Genomic DNA, 19,774 nt, shown 5'->3' on the forward strand with positions numbered 1-19,774 from the left:
TTAGCGTGTCTAATATATGTCTTAATTATGTTGTGTTCACAAGAAATGTATTTAGAACTTTATTTAAATTACAAGAAATCTGTTTTTATTAAGAACAGATTTCTATTTTATATGTAGTAATAAGTTTTTGTATGTGAATCACTTGTCACATGAAATAGTGTCCATTAACAACCATGTTAAAATTCTGTGATTTCCACCAATGTTACTTTATAGCATGTTTGCTGGTTCATACTTGCAAGGTGTAGCTTAAGCTAAATGGAACTTGCCATGATTTAGGATTATTTAATACTTGGACGAATGAGAGAGCATGATCCTGTACTTCTTCCTACTTTTTTTCCCTACAGGTAAGTGCCACTACTCATCTTGCACGATTCTGTCCTGGCAAAGACATTGTTTCTAGGTTTATAAACACACTAAAGGTGACTCTGAGACTGCAGAGACTAGAATGCTGCCTGTGTAAAAATTTACATTAAACAGAGTAATCCTTTTATTCGTTAACAGTTTTGGAACCAGTTTCCTTAACACTTTCATCTGTAGCTCATTCCATTCTTATTTTAATTTTTCTTGAGGTCTGTAACAATGGGGGAGCCTTGCAGTATTACTGTGAAGTCAACAAATTTAGTTTCCTCCTTGCCGAGGAGACCATTCAAAGCTGTTGTGTGTCCTGAAAATCATTGTGGCACTTGTACTTTTGATATTTCTCTGTGGTTAAAAATAGGGCAAAGTAGTATCATGAGAGACATAATATCTTAGGCAAACAAGTGTCAAGCTCTTTGAGTATTGTTAAATAATCTTTTAATGTAGAGGTCTTCTTAAAATTAAAGACTAATTATTTTAACTAAATATCAGGACAAAAAAAGATGGCTGTTGCTGCTTTTCTTCTTGTCCTCATCCCATTTTGGAAACCTTAAAGCTATATCTGATATGAAAAAGAACATTTGTTGGATCAAATTTCTAGAGTTTAGTAATGCTTTCAAAGTTGGAATGTATCAATATATTCCTTTTAAAAATCAGTGTGAGAAATTTTGTTAGAATGTTCTATCTTAATTATAACCATTAATAATGTAGTATTATTAGCTGTTATTATAGATAATAATGCTTGATTTTTTTCTGTTTTGTTAATTCCACTGAAGCAACTTTTTTTGCATTTCATCTGCTAATTGAAAGCATACAACACATCTCTTTGGTATGAGGTTTTTATACTAATGAATGACTTGTCTCTGCTGGATATTAGCTTTGGCATCTGTGGGTGGCAAAACCCCCTAAATGCTCATTTGACTTAATAATGAGTTTTTAAGTGGGTACCTGTCTTTGTTTGACTGATTTAAATAATCAGACAAAGCTTACACAGGGAGATAATAGCTTATATTAGACCAACTAGTATACTAGGAAAATCAGACAAGAAGAGCTAAACATGCCTCAAACTTTTCCCACCCTGTCAGTTGATCTAATAAAAAGTACTAATTCTCTCTGCAGAGCTTGCTTTACTGATGTTCTTCGGTCATCACCATGGCCACAATGCCACCACTATGGCTAGTATAATTATGTGATTTAAATCAAGAGGCCTCTTCATTCTCAGCTTATAATTGTGACTTTAAAATTTGAAAAGAATGTATATTTTTGTCTTAGGTTTCACCAGTTTTTTTAAGCTATGATAACTGCCATGGGCTGCCAGTATACACAGGTTCCACCGTATACTGCCTTGTAATACCCAAAAGTATACACGGTATACATTCTAAGACAGAACATTCATATACACAGAACATTCTAACACCGTGTACTACCTTGTAATACCCAAAATTATTGCATCTTTTGCATGTATTTTGTCCCAATTTTTATCTAAGATGTAACTGACCAATTGACAGTTTTGCTGTCTGCTTTCATGAAGGTGGAGAAAAGGCCAGTTTGTGAAACAAAACTGCATGCCAGAATGAAATCTCCATTTTTGTATGTAAAAGATAGTTCTGTATTTTTAGCATGCTAATAATAGAGTTCTTAAAGGGCTACTCCTGTCTCATATACGGATATTCTGAAGTCCAAATGCTAACGCAGTCCAGCCCCTAACACTGCTGTTTTGGAAGCCTCATGGATCTGTGACCACAGCCTAGGTTCTTTGTTTCTTTTCCCTTTGCTAGAACCTGGCTGGGTGGAGTAGCAGTGGAAAACAGATCCTGTTTCTTGGAGTGTGCCACTGGGGGTCAGCTTTTAAACCAGTGCAAAGCGTAAGATGTGTGCTTAGTGATTTTACAGTCGCTTGCTGTAACAGCTCAAACCCTTTTGCTGAACTATAATATATAGCTTTAAATAGCCTAAGTTAGTCATGACATTAAACATTGATTTCTTCACCTTGGATTACTGTAGCATTTGTGGCCATGGAGCTGATCAGTAAGTCTTTGAAAGCATCCAGTGGTTTCTGCCAGGCATTCTTCTGCTCTGTTCAGACCTCCGACTGTTACAGCCCTGTCTGGAGTTGGCTGGGTTCCCGCTGTGCTGCAGAGTGGCTGCACACCCATGCTGGTAAAGGAAACAGTGCCAGGACACCGGGGCAGGCAGGCGAGTGCAGTGTTTTTACTGTCACATTGTTAGAGTTGTCCTGGGACAACTAGTGTATTTTCTCAAATGATTTCGGACTTGGTTTAGAAGTTAGCCCTAATAGCTGGCATCGCTGTGCCCAGCAGGCAGTTTGGATGCAACCAACTTGTTTGATAGGAGGCTGGGAGAGCATGGTGGTGTGGTAGTGGCCAGAAAGCACCAGCTGTCTTTGGAACTGCACAATAGCTTACGGTGCTATTTATGTGACTAGTACAGATAGAGCCAGTATGTCTGCAGGTTGCCATCATCTCATTCTGGATGATGCCTGTGTTATCTCTTAGTCATTTTTTTTGCTGTCCTCATTCTTAGTATGTCTTAAAGACTTCCAAGAGCATAATTTGTTCACATTTGGTTCTCTTGACTGCTCTATTAAGAATTTCAAACTGTAGATGATCTTCTTCAGGCTTTTACTTTGGCATGTGTGATCTTATCAGGTACTTAGTTATATTCATTGTTACTCCCTAAAGAAGGAAAACATCATGCTAGCAGTATACATTTATTTATTTTTTCCACAGATTGTGCACTAGCATTAATATTAAGCCTTTGCTTGATTTTTAAAAGATTACCAATATATGCTCTCAAGTTTTCCTTACATTTACAGACTTTATCATGGAAAGTTCTTATGTTCTTCACACTGTTTTGTAAAAAGTGTCTGACAAATGTGGGTTGGTCAACAGATGAGTACAGTTGTATGTAACTTCTTTATTGTGAGTGTGAGATACTTATTTTATACTCTGTGATGTTTTTTTTCCAGAGAATGAGAATAATTGGATTTGTTTTCTGTTATTGCAGTTGGTAAAATGACCATACTTTGGTAATTTTACTGTTTACTGTTTTCTCCTGCTTTTGCGTTATTTTCTTTATTTCAGATTCTGGAGAAATTTGCCATGTAAATTTACATGTAAAAAGTGGAGTAGTCAGAGAATGTGCTGAGTGCTGGATCTCATCACTAGTTTCTTTGTGAGGTGCATATGACAGTGCTCATCACTGCACTGCTCATCCCATACTTCGGTGCTTGAGAAGAAGCCAACAGAGTTGCCTAGGATGGATTCCACGGGGGATTGAGTCTCCATATGTGCAAAGAGAGTTGGCACTGTATGGAGACATTTCTTCCTGAGGAAGAAATCATTACATTGTCTGACCCTGCCACTCGAGTGCTGTCCAAGCCTTATTGCCTCTGGGCTTGGCTCTCCAACACAAGCCAATTTCTGTCACAGAACCAGAGGCACAGTATATGCTTTTGGGGAACTAGGTAAGATCTCGCATTCTGCATGAATCCTCAGGTAGCAGGCCTTACTTCTTGTCAGTAGCCAGTACTGCCATTCTTAAGATTTGTGATTAAATGGATGCAGGTAAATTCATAAGGTGTCAACATCTCTGACACAGTCATGTTTGTGGAACTACAAGGATCAGCCAGGGTGAACAAGTTAACGGAACCTCCTGAAACTACAGAGGGATCATATCCCTTAGTTCAGCCATATAAGGTATCAGACCTTGGTTTAGGCTCTGCTCTTTCGTTTCTTGTTTCCTTAAGTAGTGACAAAACAGTGCTCGCAGAACTGGGACTCTGAGGTTGCCAACCTCTCAGGGGTGTCTTTCTCCTCAACCTTGGGAATGTAGTGTTCTTTTAAAATTGGTCTTACTCTCTTTGAACTGAAACTGTTTGCTCTTCGGGGTCTAATTCATGAAGCACATGACACTAAGGCAGAATAATAGCTTACTGCACTGGGGTCTGTTATTGAAACCCCACTGTTATTTGCCACTTAAGGTTGGCCCTTGCTTCAGTTTCTTATGTTAGACTTGTTGATTCAAGACCATCTTTTAAGGCTCCTCCCAAGAAGGTGAGCAGTGAGATGAAGTCACTCAAGGTAATAAGGACAAGAGCAGTCTCTGAAGATGAGAGCAGGCTGCTTTTATAAGACTAAATGACTGGACAACAAAATGACAGATGAAAATATATGCAGATAAATGTAGAGCAATGCAAATGAGGCAAAATAGCCCTAGCTTCATATATCAAATGATATATATGTTTCTGAACTGACTCTTCTCAGAAGTGAGGTCTTTGAGTTATAAGGGAGAATTGCATGAAAACATCAGCTCAGTACAGTAGCAATGAAACAAAATCCTGTATTATGAATAGGGAAGGAATAGAGGGAAAAAACCCACATCTGATTTGCCCACTCCTGGCCTCTTTATTTCAAAAATGTTATGATATATATTAGAAGTCAAAAAAGTTCAGAAGGGTGTAAGAAAGAGTACAAAATCATGGGTGGCATAGAAAAAGTATTTGGGATTGACTGCTTGCTGTCTCCTTTGGGACAAGAAGTCAGCACCATTAATTAAAGGTAGCTGGAGCCAGGAGCAAAACAAACAGAAGAACACGATTGTTCATGCAGGAGGTGAGTTGGTCTGTGGGACTCCTCACCACCTAGTGCTGTAGATGCAAGAAATTTGCATGTCCTGGGGGGAAAGTGGACAAGTATTTGGAAAAGAGAGCCACTGGGGATCATTAAGCAGACAAACCACACCAGGGTCAGGAAATCTCCTGAACTAAAAATACCTGGAGTCTGGGAGAATGTAATCAGGGAAATGTTCTATATGTTGTCCTGTGCTACTCCTTGGTAGACTCCCATGTGTGGCCATTACTGGAAACATAATACTGTGTTTGATAAACCCATGTTCTGAACAGGTTATGTTCTTAGACTCAAGGATGGACATTGCATCTCCCTAACTGTGGAATTATGGATTGTACTTTTGGCACAGGAAGCAGTGTTACATTTCATTTGGTGTAAACTTGGTTGTAAAGTAAAAGTCTCGCTGACCATAGTATCTCCTAGAGCAGAGTAACTGCTGTGGGCTCTGGGAGCATTTACTCTTTGTGCTACAGCTGTCTGAGGGAGAGGGAAGGTGCAGTTTTCCTAGTTAGAGCTTCTGCTGTAAAACAGCCCATGCAATTCCCAGGTGGGAATGAGGAACTGGGTGACTGGTTTCATACCACTCTGTTCCTGCCCTCCCTTGGCTGCTCTTCCTGTTGTGTCACATGCTAATGGGAGTAAGGAGGGATTTTTGCTCTGTGAGACCTGGTTAATGTTAGGGAATTACTTAAGGCCTTACTGAATGAATTGGTATTTCTAAAGAATAATCACAGAATACATGCGGCACAAATAATGGCACTGTAGCTATCTGTGAATTGTTTCTGACCCTGTCTTCATGCTTAAATGGCTGGAATTTTGGCTAGGGGTGGGTACCATTTAATTTTCACTGTCCTTATGGATTTATCAGTCCAGTGAAGGTTTTTTTTCCTTTAAAAAAAAGGAGTCACCTGTGGAGCTTCTACTAGATGACCTACAGCTTTTTATTAAATCATCAAAACATTTCACCTGTTCTTATGCTACTTAAAAAAATACAGTAAAAATCACATCCTCTATTTCCCTCTGGACCAAGGAACTGCATAAAGATGGTATTTAAGCATTATTTGTTGGGCAGAAAGTCTGTGCATTTCTTTCTGAAACTACACAGATATTGCTGGTCTGTCTGGAGAGTAGGTGTGGTATTGAAAATTATGAGAATCATGTTTCACTTGGAACGCGATCCTTGTAAATGCCAATGCCCTGCTTACTCAAAAGAACACAGAGCGTTTGGTAGGATGAGATAGATTGCATAATATGCATACATGTGATTGTAATCATACTGAGACACGTACCTACATGCCAGAAACTGAAAGAAATTTGCTGTCAGTCTTACAAGTTTTAACAATTTTTTTTTAAAAGTATTTTTAGATTACATTTTAAGTATTTTTAATAGGGATTGATGACCTAGTTTATTCAGATAATATACTCATCAAAGGGGAATGTATTAAAAAAGAGAATACTTTGGAGGAGAAAACAACGTTGACTCAATGCTTAAACAAGTTTGGACAAACATTTAAGACAGAGTCCTGTAGGCCCTTACAGAATGCATTTTACATTAGCAGATTCCTCAGCAGCATGCTGTTGTCTTTACAGAAACTTTATTGTTACACAGGACCTGCCTAAACACCATTTTAAAAGCTGCCTGTTCCTTTTGATGAGAAGATACAGAACCAGTATTGAGGGCGGAGAATGTGCTGGGGAGGGAGGAGAATGGGAGAGGTGTTGATAGGGCAACAGACAGAGAAGCCTCATTTTTTTACTGGACTCTGGAAGAAGTAAATATGTGTTCACGAAGAGCGTAATAATAAAGTTGAAGGGACTGTTTCTTAACAATGAGCTATTAAACTTTATACATGGAGAAAACTTTTACTGATAGTCAAGTGTCTGTAAGTATAAAGTTTTGTTTGTCTAAAGTGAACAGAAAACAGGAATATGGTTTAATGAGTAGTCTTCCGAGCTAAGAAATCTTGCAGTGAAATATGATAAATAGTGCTTCTAAGGATTCAATGAGGTTTTAAAGAGACAAAGTTTGTAAGTATAAGTATTTAAGTTGACTTTCTATATAAGCTCTATTATGAAATTAAGAATACACCATTTTTACTGTCATGTTTTAAATATCTTTTTAGCATTGTATTGTTTTTAAAATGTGGAGTGAGTATTGTAGATACACACTTTTCTAATTAAGGTTTTTATAAATCTTTCACTTATTTTTCACTATATTTGTACATGTGTCTCCGTAAAGCACGAATGTCGTAAGTTACCTTCTAATTGTTATGGCGTTTTTGTAAGGTGTGCAGCTAAAGTGATTTTTTTTTTTCTTCCAGCTGGATTTTTACCCAATAAAACTGAATCCGGATGGTATGAGTTATTAAAATAACTGAAAGTAAATGAAAAGTACTTACAGATTATAAAATTTCTGATGTGTAGAGACTTCAGAGCAGTTTTAGTTTCTTGTTGCTCAGAAAACACGTATTTTGTAAAGGTCCTAGCTGTATTATCAAGTTTTGACATTACAGCCTTATTCTTTATGTCTATATATCTCAGAGTATAATTGTCTTTAATGTTAGAAATAAAGCAGCAAAACTATCAGTTATTAAAATGAAAAAGGAAAGAAACAATTGTAAGGCTTAGGAAGATGTATATGCATTGTTTACTGAAAAATTAGTAGTTTTCATGTTCAGTTTTACATTGATGTCCTCAAAATCTATTGATTCTTAGAGGCTTCATCAGCAGTAGTAGGCAATTCAGTAGCGGCTTAATCTGTTTCAGTGATCTGTCACTTAATCATATCCTTCTTAATATGTAATTTAATTTTAATTTACTATTGGGCTGTAAGTCGCCTTCCATCTGGATGTCCAAGTTATGATGTTTCTGCATGTTTTTATTAGTGGAGAGAATTCAGTTGTCTAAAAATGTTTATCAACAGAAGGGAAAAAAAGTATTTAAAAAACATGTTTGAAAAAGTGTATTTTTTATTATCAGTTTATGGTCAGACTCTACAGAAGTATTTTTCAAAGTTTACAATACGGCCTTCAAAACCAAATACTTGTTTTTAGAGTAGATTTCTGGATGGCAAATCTTCCTGAATGTAGCACTTTAAAATGCGTACATCAGTTTCAGAAGTGTAGGCAGACAGCAGAGGGCACTCGGAACAGCAGTTTGCATCCAGTCCCTTTGCTTCGCTGAATTTATTGTATGGGAAGTCTTAGTATTTGACAAGGCGCCTTGTATTTCAGTTATTTATACACGAACAAATTCCAAATAGTTTGGCTTGAAAATATTTTTCATTAATATCGCCGAGGAATAGGAAGGACTTTTATCTTTAAAATTGATAGAGGGGGGAAGCCACAATGCTGTAAGAGAACCTTCCCTCTTTTAATCAGTAGCACGTATAGGGTCTGTTTATTGTTGAGTAACTGACAAATCATTGACAAAAATATATCTAGACAGATTATAGAAAATTTGGAGAATTAGGGAAAAAAACATTTTATACCAAAGTTTCCTTAATGTGTGTGTAGGCTTTTTGATACTCCTGCTTTTATTTCAGTAACTAGGGCCAGTGAGTTAAATCATATTCTTAACAGATATTTTTTCTCTGTCTTTCATGCAAATAGTTGCTACTTTCTTTAATATGAGATAAAAAAAAGAAATACTTGATATCGATGAAATTTAAGATTTTTGATGGTGCATTCATTCTGCCAATGTCAAATTTACCTTAGGAATTCGTGTGACTAGGAGCTGGTCCAGGGGATTGCCTCTTTCTAGTTGCCTGGTGTTTTCTGTGTGTGTTTTCTTCTTTTAGGAGTCAGGGATATATTAAGTCCTATGATTTTTTGACAAGTTAAAACTTATCCATGCTTCCTGTTACTCTGTCTTTGACTTTTTCAGCTCTGAAAAGAAATGTACAAAAGAAAATATGAGCAGGAAGTGAAGGGATGTAGAAAAGAAAAACAGATCAACCATACTTGGGGTCTCTACCCCTTCCCACAGTTTAGCTTCTAAGCAGATGGATGTGGGTTTACAAATGTCGTCTTTGGTATATCTGAATAAGGTTTTTAAAGCTGTTGTGTTGTATTTTAACACTTTCCATTAATAGCTTTGCGAATTAACATTCCTTCTGCTTTTGACCTTTGAACTTTGAGTTGCCTGCCTGGTTTACAAATATGGTACACAAAATCACAAGATTTTGAATGTGGCAGCTGCTGAAATAACCTGTGAAAATGTAGAGGGATATGAATTTTTTAAAGGGCTTTCAGAGTCACATGACATTTCATAGCCATTATCATTAACTGGCACTGTCTAATTGGTAGAGCTTATTTGTGGTGCTAGTAGAGTCACTGTATGGAAAAAATGTGGACGTGCAATGCTTAGTTCAATGAAATAAAATCAACAACTCTAAAGGTCTGTTTAAACTAAAGGGATTATTAGGTTTATAACTCCTAGTATGAGTGCCTAGAATGTATAGAGTCCCTAGAATTGCCCACACACAGTATTCCTAACAGTGTTCACTACAGTTGCTCTGATGAACTGCTAGCCTTGCAGCTACATCCCACTGCATGGGGGGTTACTTTTCTCCTAATCATTCTGGTGTCCTTTTGGGTAACATCCTCACCGGTTAGTGAAGTCTGTGCAAGTATCATAGGGCATTTGCTTCTTAAGTCCTAAAATAATGGAGGGTGTAATCTGTAAAACACATTGCTTCCTGTCTACCCACCCATTTGTTTCCATTGCATTTTTTCATGGTATTGAATACTTGTAGAGGACAGCATTCAGAGGTGCAGTGGTGTGCCTATTCAAACAAGTAATCAATGATAAAATTAACTTTGTCCATTGCTTATGTCAATTTGCTTGTATCTCTGGAATGCTTGTTAAAGTATGCTTCCTCTGTTTTCATCTACAATTAACTTAAAATTTCTTCTCTGATCACTCTAAATTAAATTGAGAAGATTGAGTTTTTCTGTTAACAAAGTCTCTTCATCCTAAATTCAGAAATGGGAAGATGTGCAGACTTGGATTGTCTTTTGCATGCCAATCTTACCTTGAGATCTTGAGTAAAGGCTCTTAACTTCTTTTTGCCTCATTTTCTCTCTATATAAATTCAGAGTAATATTTGCCTTCTTCATAGGGTTGTTTTTATATTAGGGGCTCAACCTAGGAGCTGTATGGATGGGGATTCCACATGCTGCATTGAACAAGGGAGAAGATTTCTCTTTCCTAAACTACTACTAGTTAAGTCCACCTTGGCTTTAAGAACATCCTACTAGCATAAAAATGCCCACTAATCATTCCCAGTTTGCAATTCTGGTGTTTATTTTTAGCAGAAAATTGTATTCTGATTGCTTAAAAAACAGCAATGAATGTTTTACGTCCTACAGCTATTTACTTGGGAATAGCAGCAAACTTCATGAAATCCTATACTTTCCATATACAGTCTCTTGAAGACACTGCTGTCACAGGCAAGGTAATAGCACTTCCCTCTTACATTACAAGTAGCCTATTTTGCTCTCTGTTCCTAAGGCGCTGTGCACAGAACTGTCTTGACATCAGTTGAGCACAGGATCAGGTAGTGAGGAAGGAAGGGCAGAATATCAGTTGGTTTCTGAAAGGAGAATTTTGTCTTTAGGGACAACAGGCTGCTCCTAGGTTTTACCAAATGTGCCAAGTTTCCTTGTACTGCGGATTTTTACATGCAATTTATAGTATTAACCACTGAAAAGTTAAGCAGAATAGACCGTTTGAGGTCCTGCTTTATTCTGGCTTGCATTATGTAAACCTCTGAAAATAGTGGTTTACTATGTAAATGTTTCTATAACTAATGTTAGGGGATTAACTAATGTTTTTCTGAAAACTGTCTTGGAAATCTGTTTTATTGAATATAGGACTATCACACAATTCAACATCATTTTATTCTCCCGATTTGTTGTAGGAAACGTTTTAAAATACAATCAGCATGATTTATATAAAATGATCTAGCTTTTCTGGTGAGAGATAATTGAGATCTAATCTAAATCCCTGACGAACCACAGCTTCCTGCATTGGCCTGTTGCTATGGGTAACATAAAGGGAGTAAAATAGAACTTCATACGAAATGCCTTTAAACTTTACTGGCATGTACAGGCATGGAACAGGGTTGAATTTTTTAGTTTAATCTTTGAGAAGCTGATGTGTTAAGGAAATGCTTTTTCCATATTAAGTGAAGATGAATTTAGGAAGAGTACTGTTAGGAAAAATAACTGCTGTTTCTTACGAAGAGCGGGTAAGTGATATGAATTATATTTAGCTAAGGCAAGGCATCGTTGCAGTGAGAAATTAGAAGAAGCTATTGTTATTGGCAAGAAATTAGAAAAGAATGTTATCAGCTTGAGAATGCTTTTTGCTTAGCCTTTAAGCTTTTTTATTTTAAAGTATTTGATTTGAATTAAAATTCCTTTGTAAATGCAAACACTGGGTTTTATTATCTGAGAAAAGGGAATCTTATTGTACCAACTAACATTCAGATTTTGAGATGTGTTTATGAACTGTGCCCAATATGTGTAAAGCTGAAAAATCAGTATGTTTATAATCTGTGCCTGTTTTTTAATTCTGTGCAATGTATTTTGTACATGCTTTCTGTACCATTATATCAATATTATATCTTCAGGTAAAACTGTATATATTTTGTATATATCTTTATCAAAATAATTTTAGGGATGGATTTGGCATTTAAGGCACTGAGTTTATATGTGGTAAGACAGGTTTTGTTTGGGGTAAAAAGTTAAACATTTATTTCTTAAAGGAATTCCAAATGTCACATCATTTACTGTTCATATGTTGTTTTTATAGATTCACATATTTGTCAAAAATATTTAACCTTCAGAAAAGAATGTATTCAGTAAAATTATTGTACAGTAGTTTTACTGTATTTTTTTCCCTTGGGAATTCTTAGATCTATAATACTTTTGTATTAACTATTATAAATGCACTAATTTGGTGGTAGAGAATTGAAAAGACAAATTATGTAATAGTCCTTTAAGTGGCATTCTGAAGGGGCATCCTTCTCATAGAATTCTAAATCATGAAATTGATTGCAATAATATTTTGAAACAAGGATAAAAATACTATAATATTACTCTTATATTTAGGTGAGAAGTACATTTGAGATTATTTGTTAGAAGGAAAATCCAGCAATAATTTATAAGTAATATGGCTTTATTTAAAATGTTAGAACAGTGTATACCATATTTTGAGACATGATCTCCCACCCAGAGATCATTGGAGTTCATGGTATTTGTACAATGTTAATGCTGTTAAAGTATTTAAAAGGATAAAAATACATGTATGTAACATAAGTCCCAGAGTAATGTGACTGAAGATCTAGGGACCCGCTCATAATGCATACCTTGGCAAAAGAAGTTGCTTCAGGTGATTTAATAAGGAGTTTGAACAAAGCAAGCAGTCGACTGAGTGCTAGGCTTTCCCTGAGCTAAGTGACAGAATGTTTGAAAGTTGGCTATTTGTATTCAGTCAGTAAATCTTCAGTGCTTCATTTCTTAAAGAACATGACAAGTTTCCCAAACTTATTTTGTATCTTGAAATCATATGAGAAAATCAGCTTAGAAGGTTGGTGGAGCTAGGTATGCTATTCCAAGCTGAAAGACTTAATTAGCAGGGCTTTTGTAAAATAGTATGTAGTATCATACTGTACTAGATAAGTCTAACAGATTCTGAGGGCAGCAGTCAGAGAATTCCTCAGATGCAGCAAAAAGTTAATACCTGTATTGGAAGAAAGTGTACTCCAGAAAGGACACAGAGGTAGTTTTTAATTCCTTTTTCTCTGAATCTTTCTGGGTGCCCAGGAAAGAAATAGATGTTTCTGTTTAGTCTGTGATTTTGTCATTGTTAGGATAGGAGAAAGGAATATATCTTCACTCTCACAGATTTTATCCCTCTGCATCTCAGAAGGAGTTGGAAATAGATATGTCTTTTTTGACTCAGGAAGGCACTCACCCACACTCCATTAGCACAGATGATTTCATGTTGCTCCATTTTATTGCTAAGGCCTGGTGTTTCCTAGTATGTGTCACCCGTCCTGACATCCCTCTCTTTCCCTTTGTTCTACTCACGTACTTGAGCATGACTTTGACTTGAATGACAAATCCTAAGGTGGAGAAAAAGGACATTTTTGTATTGTGTTATCTGGGTAGTCTGTACACATGGATTTATTTGCTCAATATAATGTCTGGGATATGGGTAGGGTGTTTTTTTGTTCTCTGCATCATGGTATTATGGCAGACTTTGATAGTATTTACTTAGTTTCCTGGGACCTGATCCATGTAAAATGGAACTAAGTGGATTTTCTGGATAAGAGTTTCTGTCAGCTGAAAGATGTCATCAGACTAGTTTCATGCAGTGGTGCACACATCTAGCAGGTTACAGACCATGAAAGCTAAAAGATACAGGCTGTTTCAACCTTATGAATTACTCTCCTTTATGTCCTCTCTCCCTTTTTACCCTGTTGGTACAAGAGACTATGTTGTGTATTTCTATTCTGCAAAAAACCTTATGTACTCATAAAGTAGTGTTCTCCCTGTAAATTGTTGTAAGCTAATACTCTTTTAGGTTTGTTGCAAGCAGATCCTGAACATGACATCAAAAAACTCATGGGCCCTTCTGGTTTTTTTCACCCAGCAAAGAGAGATGATACAAAGAGAAACTTTACATGTTTTCTCTTAATCAGAACTTTATGCTATCTAATATATGCTGAAGCATTTGCCAGTTTGCAGAGACCTAGAACATCTTTTATGGTGAATGATAACTGGGAAGCAACCGTTCAGCTTGCTGGCCCTGCCACGGAGCTCTCCTCCCTTGGATCACAGGGATCAAGATCTTGCCCTGAAGTCTAGGGAAGAGAGTTGCATCCTCCACCTTTGCAGGGGGGGGTGTGTGTGTGTGTGTCTGTATACCTCAGCTGCTAATCCAGCTAGGTGAGCAGGCAGAGTTCCCATGAGGGGTATACTGGAAGACAGTTTTCCCAAACTAGATTTATTTTTAAAGTTTTGCTAATTTGTTACCATCAGACTCCTGACATATACCATGGGCTTTTTCTTAAGTGACTTTGGAAGTCAGGGTAATTTGAAGAATTAATTTCAGTTCTTATCTGGTTGTGAAAGATTTGAGGGTTGAATGCAGTTAGATTTTATCTCTGGGTGATAGTTCATATGTACATTCACAAAATGAATACATATATGTCCTGTCATTTGGAATTAAATACTTAAATACTTCTTTTTAAATCATTGCTGTAACTGGGTCATACCGTGTCCTTCCTCATCTTTCAGAAATGGCTACATACAGAAACTGTTCAACATATGCCTTTTTAATAGGTAGTTCTTAATAGGTATTTGGTAAGTGTTAAATTTCATCAAATAATCAAACTTTATAGTAGATCAAATTTTGTCCTGAAGAGCCTCCAGTGGTGGTAAGTATAAGCGACGAAGAATGAAAAACAGCCCCAAACATATAGTGAATTTTAAAAATGAGATCATCATAGTATTTAAAAAAATCTGGTCTTGCAACTTACACCTTTGGACAAATCTAGACAAGTTTCAGATGAACAGTGTAGAAGAGAAACTTCTTTGTCTAAATGTGGACTGCATGCAATTTCTGTTAGGTTTATATTAAGATTTCTAAGTACTCACAAACATGTTTTGAACATATTACTGTGAATTCTTACACAATAATTACAACCTTTAGTTTCTAGCTGATTTTGTTGAATTCAGTAGATTTAGTTCAGTTACATAGATGAATTTAAAGTTTATTCTGTGATCTACAGAAGTAAACTGGTAATGCTTGGTACATGCTGGGTAGTTTTAGTGACACTGTAATGTAAAAAAAATACTGTATAGTTAGAATATATGAAAACCAAAGGGAAATTTGAAATAATAGCACAGAAATAGGTGGTTGATATTTAGATAAGAAATTCTGTTCTTCCTATGGGTACTATTTTTATTGTTTTTTAAATGTTTAAACATAATAATTACTAAGGCCCTGCTTGGGGGGATTTTAAGATGTTGATACATGTAATGTAATGTGCATTAGCCAAAGCATTTGAAATAAATGCACAAAACCAAGCTATGGTGTGTAGAAAGCTCACTGCATTAACTTATGCTACATGGATTGAGGTTAAAAATCTGTATCTCATTGTCTATAGAACTTAATTAAGTGGTACTATTACTGTAATATTTGAGCTTTTATACGAAATCACATAATTTTTCTTTTAAAATGATATTTTACAATTGTTAAATACCCAGTTTTTGAAAAAAGTAGGGTAAATATTCTTTTTACTATCATGAGAATCCTATTAATTTTACTTGATACCTTTCAAAAACATGAATGAGAATTGTACTTGGTGTTTGAATCTGGAGTCATGTAAGCTGATGAAGTAAATGACCATTCCTAAAATGTATATACTGTGAAAGTATTTTTATATTTTCCTGTCTAATGTGTAAACTGATATGTTACTTTACTTTGAGTCATCCTACATTCTTTGAGAAATGACATTGAAATTGTTTATTCATCAGCTGTTCTGTACAGTATGTGAATGAGAAATTAGAAACAATCATTTATAAAACTTCAGTAATGTAAATTAAATTTTCTAAGTTACAAACATGAATTAAGTTATGGCTTCTTGAATGCATAATTTGCTTGTTAGGTTTACATGCAAAATAGAAGTAGAAAGCATGTCCTAAGCCTCACTGAAGAAATGTTCCCAAAACAGAAGTACTCTTCTGATATCTGAAATAGTACTGTTAAAAAAAGTGAGAGGCCTGGATACACTTTTGATTATATTATTATGATTCACAGATTCAGAAGCATTTATTTTTGTGTAGTTAAGCAAGAAGTGCCATCATTTTTTTAATCTTTTCCATGAAAGATGTGTTTGTGTTTATCTGAACTAGCACCAGAGGAATGATGTCAATAGAGACTAGTTTAGACTTTGAAAGTTCTAGAGTACTTGTATTAAAAACTAGATCAGATCCTCTGATGATGATGTGAATGGTAAGGCCACAAGAGTTTATAGCAAGCAGTATGTTACAGCAGTATGAGATCCTGCAGTGAAATAGAAAAGAGAAGGAAAGGAGAAGATACTATTCTTTTAAGGATTACTAAAAATTTTTGTGGATTTTGAAGGGGAGAGGGAACGTTTGTGGCCAAGGCTGGAAAATAAAGATAAACTATGGAGAGATAGCTTTTCTCTTCAGTTGTGTATATATGTATTTTTTTTTCTTCTGTGTGTTTTCCATCTTGAAGAAATTGTAGATATTATAGGGCATTCTTTCCTAACTTTTAAAAAAGCAGTACAAAATAAGAGAGCTGTTTTTTAACTATTTAGAAAGTTACTTAAAGTTTCAAGGACACTTTCAATTACCAAGAAAAGATGCCCCAAACTGAAATAATAATAATTTTTAATAGCCATTAAAAAGCAATACAAACTTAAAACTGAAAATCACATGTCCTTCCAGTCTTTCACTCAGTTGAGTGTCAAGGTGCAAGCACTGGAGTACGTGTTTGGGAAATGGTCACCTACTTGGTTTTACACAAATGTTAGCTGCCTTGAGGTGATTTGTGATCAAAGGTGAGAAGTTTAGGGTAGATAAGCACATAAATGTCAACATTTCACTAGAAGACTAATTGTCCTTGAAAATTTGATGTAAAATGCTAGTAGAGATGGTGAGGAGTTCTTACCTAGCTTATTGGAAACACTCAATATCTTTTTGGCTTAGTGGAAGTCAAAAGTGATTGGCAGGGGAATTTTTCAGAGTCATCTGACTGACAAAATACAGAATTTTAATTTTAATTTACTTATCTCCAGATATTGCAGCAACCTAAAGTATATGAGGTGTTGTTTTCATTTTAAGTGTTTTCGGGTCAGTTTTAAGGTACCTGCTTTCTCACATATACCAACTGATTGACTGCATCTAAGAAGGACTGTTAGAAGTAGTGTAGCTACTCACAGCAGGAAGTACTTTGTCCACTTAATACTAGTGGGATCAAGTTCCAGGACAGGGGTTAAAAGGCCTGGGGTGAATTTCATGGGGGGGAGGAAACATCTGTGAGAAAGTAACAGCTGGTTTCTTTAGATTTTCCTCTCTCGTGCTATCTGTTGTTAATAAGATGATAAAAGTAGCTAACTTTTCAAGTATGTGAAGCTCAGAGATTTCTAATACCATGAAACTTAAGTAATACTTATTTTTCTCTTTCTTATTGCAGTCAGCAACTGTTTCTGATGGAGGTAAGATGAAGCTTGTTTTTACTCTTATAATGATAAAGAATCAATTTTCAACATTAAGCAACATAATATGTGGTAAATAAGGTGATATTACAAGATGTGAGTCCAAAGTGGTGCAGAACTTTGTGACTTCTTTGGGAACTGTGCCAATGAAAATATTTCAGGATTATGTTCACATACTTTCACTGATTTATTTGCATCATTTTTTTTGTGGCACATCTCTCTATATATGCACGTTTTTATTATAACTAGGCTTCTTCATTCATAATAATAAAGAGGCAGAGCTGGTAGACTTTCATATAATTGGATGGTAGATAAAATCTTGTTCTCTGTTTTACTGTCCTTTACATACCGTGTTTGCTTTTGAAGAGGTATGCTTTAGCTCCTAAGTTGTAAGTTGTGTTGGTGCATTTATTGAGGTTGAAATTTCTTTACAGTGTGATGCATTTTGAGAAGGGGGTAAGTAATTTGATATTTGTAAAATCCCAGCACGGAGCTTTTGCAGTTCTGGAGTACTTCTAAGTAAGCTCCTCTTTATGTCACCTAAGCTTGTTTGTTTTGATTTTAACATGGCTTTAATGTTTTAAAGGACATCCACTCTTTGTTAAACATTGCAATATGATTTCTCTGAACCTTTGAAGTTAATGGAAACAGTTTAAGTATGCTTCCTTAATGGAATAAAGGAATTTGTATAGTTTAGGGTATACAAGAGATGGCTTTTCTCACTTGTCTTGCTTGGCAGGAGCTGGTTCACTTGATCCTGCAGAGAAACTCACTTACATACATATTACTACGTTTGCTATTCTTTGACAACAGTAGAAGACAATTTTATTAAACAAAAAGGGGACAAACTGTGTTGCTCTAATTAGTGCATTGAAATTGAAGAAATATTTTGAATAGTAAGGATAATTTTTTATATTACATGCAAACATATTATTTTTTGCAAATATTTGCAAATGTATTTTATATTACATGCAAATGTAAATGCAAAATTAGCAATCACGTCCTAATTTCTGCTTCCTTGCAAAACTAAAACTTGAGAGAAACATTACTGTTTTGGTCCTTTTGACAGCCATTTTCCAATGGCTGGCTGACTTTTGTCAGGTATTTTCCTTCTCTACTGCAGACACAGCCTACTGCTGTAAGAGTACTTCTGTCTAGATGAGAAGATAGACTCTATATTGTATCTGTCTTGTCTGCAAAGTGACAAAAGAAGGAAACAGAAAATAATTGTCTATTCTGCTTTCTATTTCTAAAATGAAGCCTATGTTTTTGTGGGAAAAATATGTATTCTTTCCCCCAGATGTTACCTGTTTGATATAGAAATCAACACAAAGCACAGACTTTTTTTTGTTTGTGCATGTAGTTGAATTAAGTTACAGGTCCTGCGGGGCAAAAAATTTGATTGATCTTTTTTAGCTAAAGTGGAATGTACTTGTATCTTCTCTCCATGTGGGTTCTTGTTCAATGTTAGTGAAAATTATTTTACTTCTGTTGCATATCCAAACTTGGAGATCACTGTGATAGTACTCACGTGATAGTCATGTCAAGCTTTTTATGCTTCCAGCTGAAAATTTGTTTTAAAGATCTGACTTATTTTCAGTTCTTCCAATGTCACATTTGTATTTCATTCCAATTCTGTAGGTAATTGTGTTTTCACAGTTAATTCTATAGAGTTCTGTGAAGTCATGATATCTAAGGGCTGTGTAGGCTCCAGGGGTGAAGGAACACTAGGTTATATGCATTTTTCTGCTGAGTTTTATGACCTATTTTTCAGGAAGTGCTGAAGATTTAACATGGACTCTCTCTTCATTGTTAAATGCTACTTAAGAGGGGGGGTGTAATTTATGTGAAAAGTGATAGTCGAGCGATACTGAGTAATATTGAATCAATACTTAAATACCTAGAAAGTGGATTGGAATAATAAGAACCACAAAGACTGTAACCAGAAAAAGTGAAATGAAATAAAATCCCAAATAATTTCATTTAGAGCTTCATTGAGTAAAAAGCTCTGATTCATGTCTGAATTACATTTTCAGGCTTTCACTTCTATTGAATATGTCACAGCATTGAAAATCTTCCTATCTTCACTAATCTCACTAATTCATTAATAGATCCAGAGATTTACACATTTTAGGGCATGTCTAGATTAGAGAAATTTCCATTAGTGTAACCATTAGTATAGCAGTGAGTACTTCCCTTCCTAGACAAAATCTTAGTATTATTATTTGTACATATAACTAGATGCTATAAATACTGTTGCAAAGCTTTAGTCTGGAAAGGGAAATTTACATGTAAAAAGTAAATATTATGTATTTATATACATCGCTGCAGTATAGTAAGAGGCATGACAGCTCTCTGTACATTTTCTTTCCAAGGTCAATGAAGCCACATGTCATATGGTTTTTATTACGTTAGAGCCAGACACTGGAAACCATCTAACCCTTGTTGCATTTATTTTACATGGTAACTCAGGTTGTGCAAGGCTGGGATGTTCTCATCAGCC

The 19,774-nt window shown here is 35.6% G+C and overlaps 1 protein-coding gene across 4 annotated transcripts in view; it reads left to right on the forward strand.

Moving 5' to 3' along the window:
* The window catches only part of RGS12 (regulator of G protein signaling 12), a 91,133-nt gene that overhangs the window by 29,778 nt on the left and 41,581 nt on the right, over nt 1-19,774 (forward strand). For all 4 annotated transcript variants that reach the window (XM_074822012.1, XM_074822009.1, XM_074822010.1 and 1 more), the window contains exon 4: nt 17,250-17,271. In XM_074822012.1, the coding sequence (XP_074678113.1) occupies nt 17,250-17,271 (22 nt within the window). The remainder of the gene's footprint in view (nt 1-17,249; nt 17,272-19,774) is intronic.

This window comes from Strix aluco, chromosome 4 (genome assembly GCF_031877795.1).
Source record: "Strix aluco isolate bStrAlu1 chromosome 4, bStrAlu1.hap1, whole genome shotgun sequence".
Classification (NCBI taxonomy): domain Eukaryota; kingdom Metazoa; phylum Chordata; class Aves; order Strigiformes; family Strigidae; genus Strix; species Strix aluco.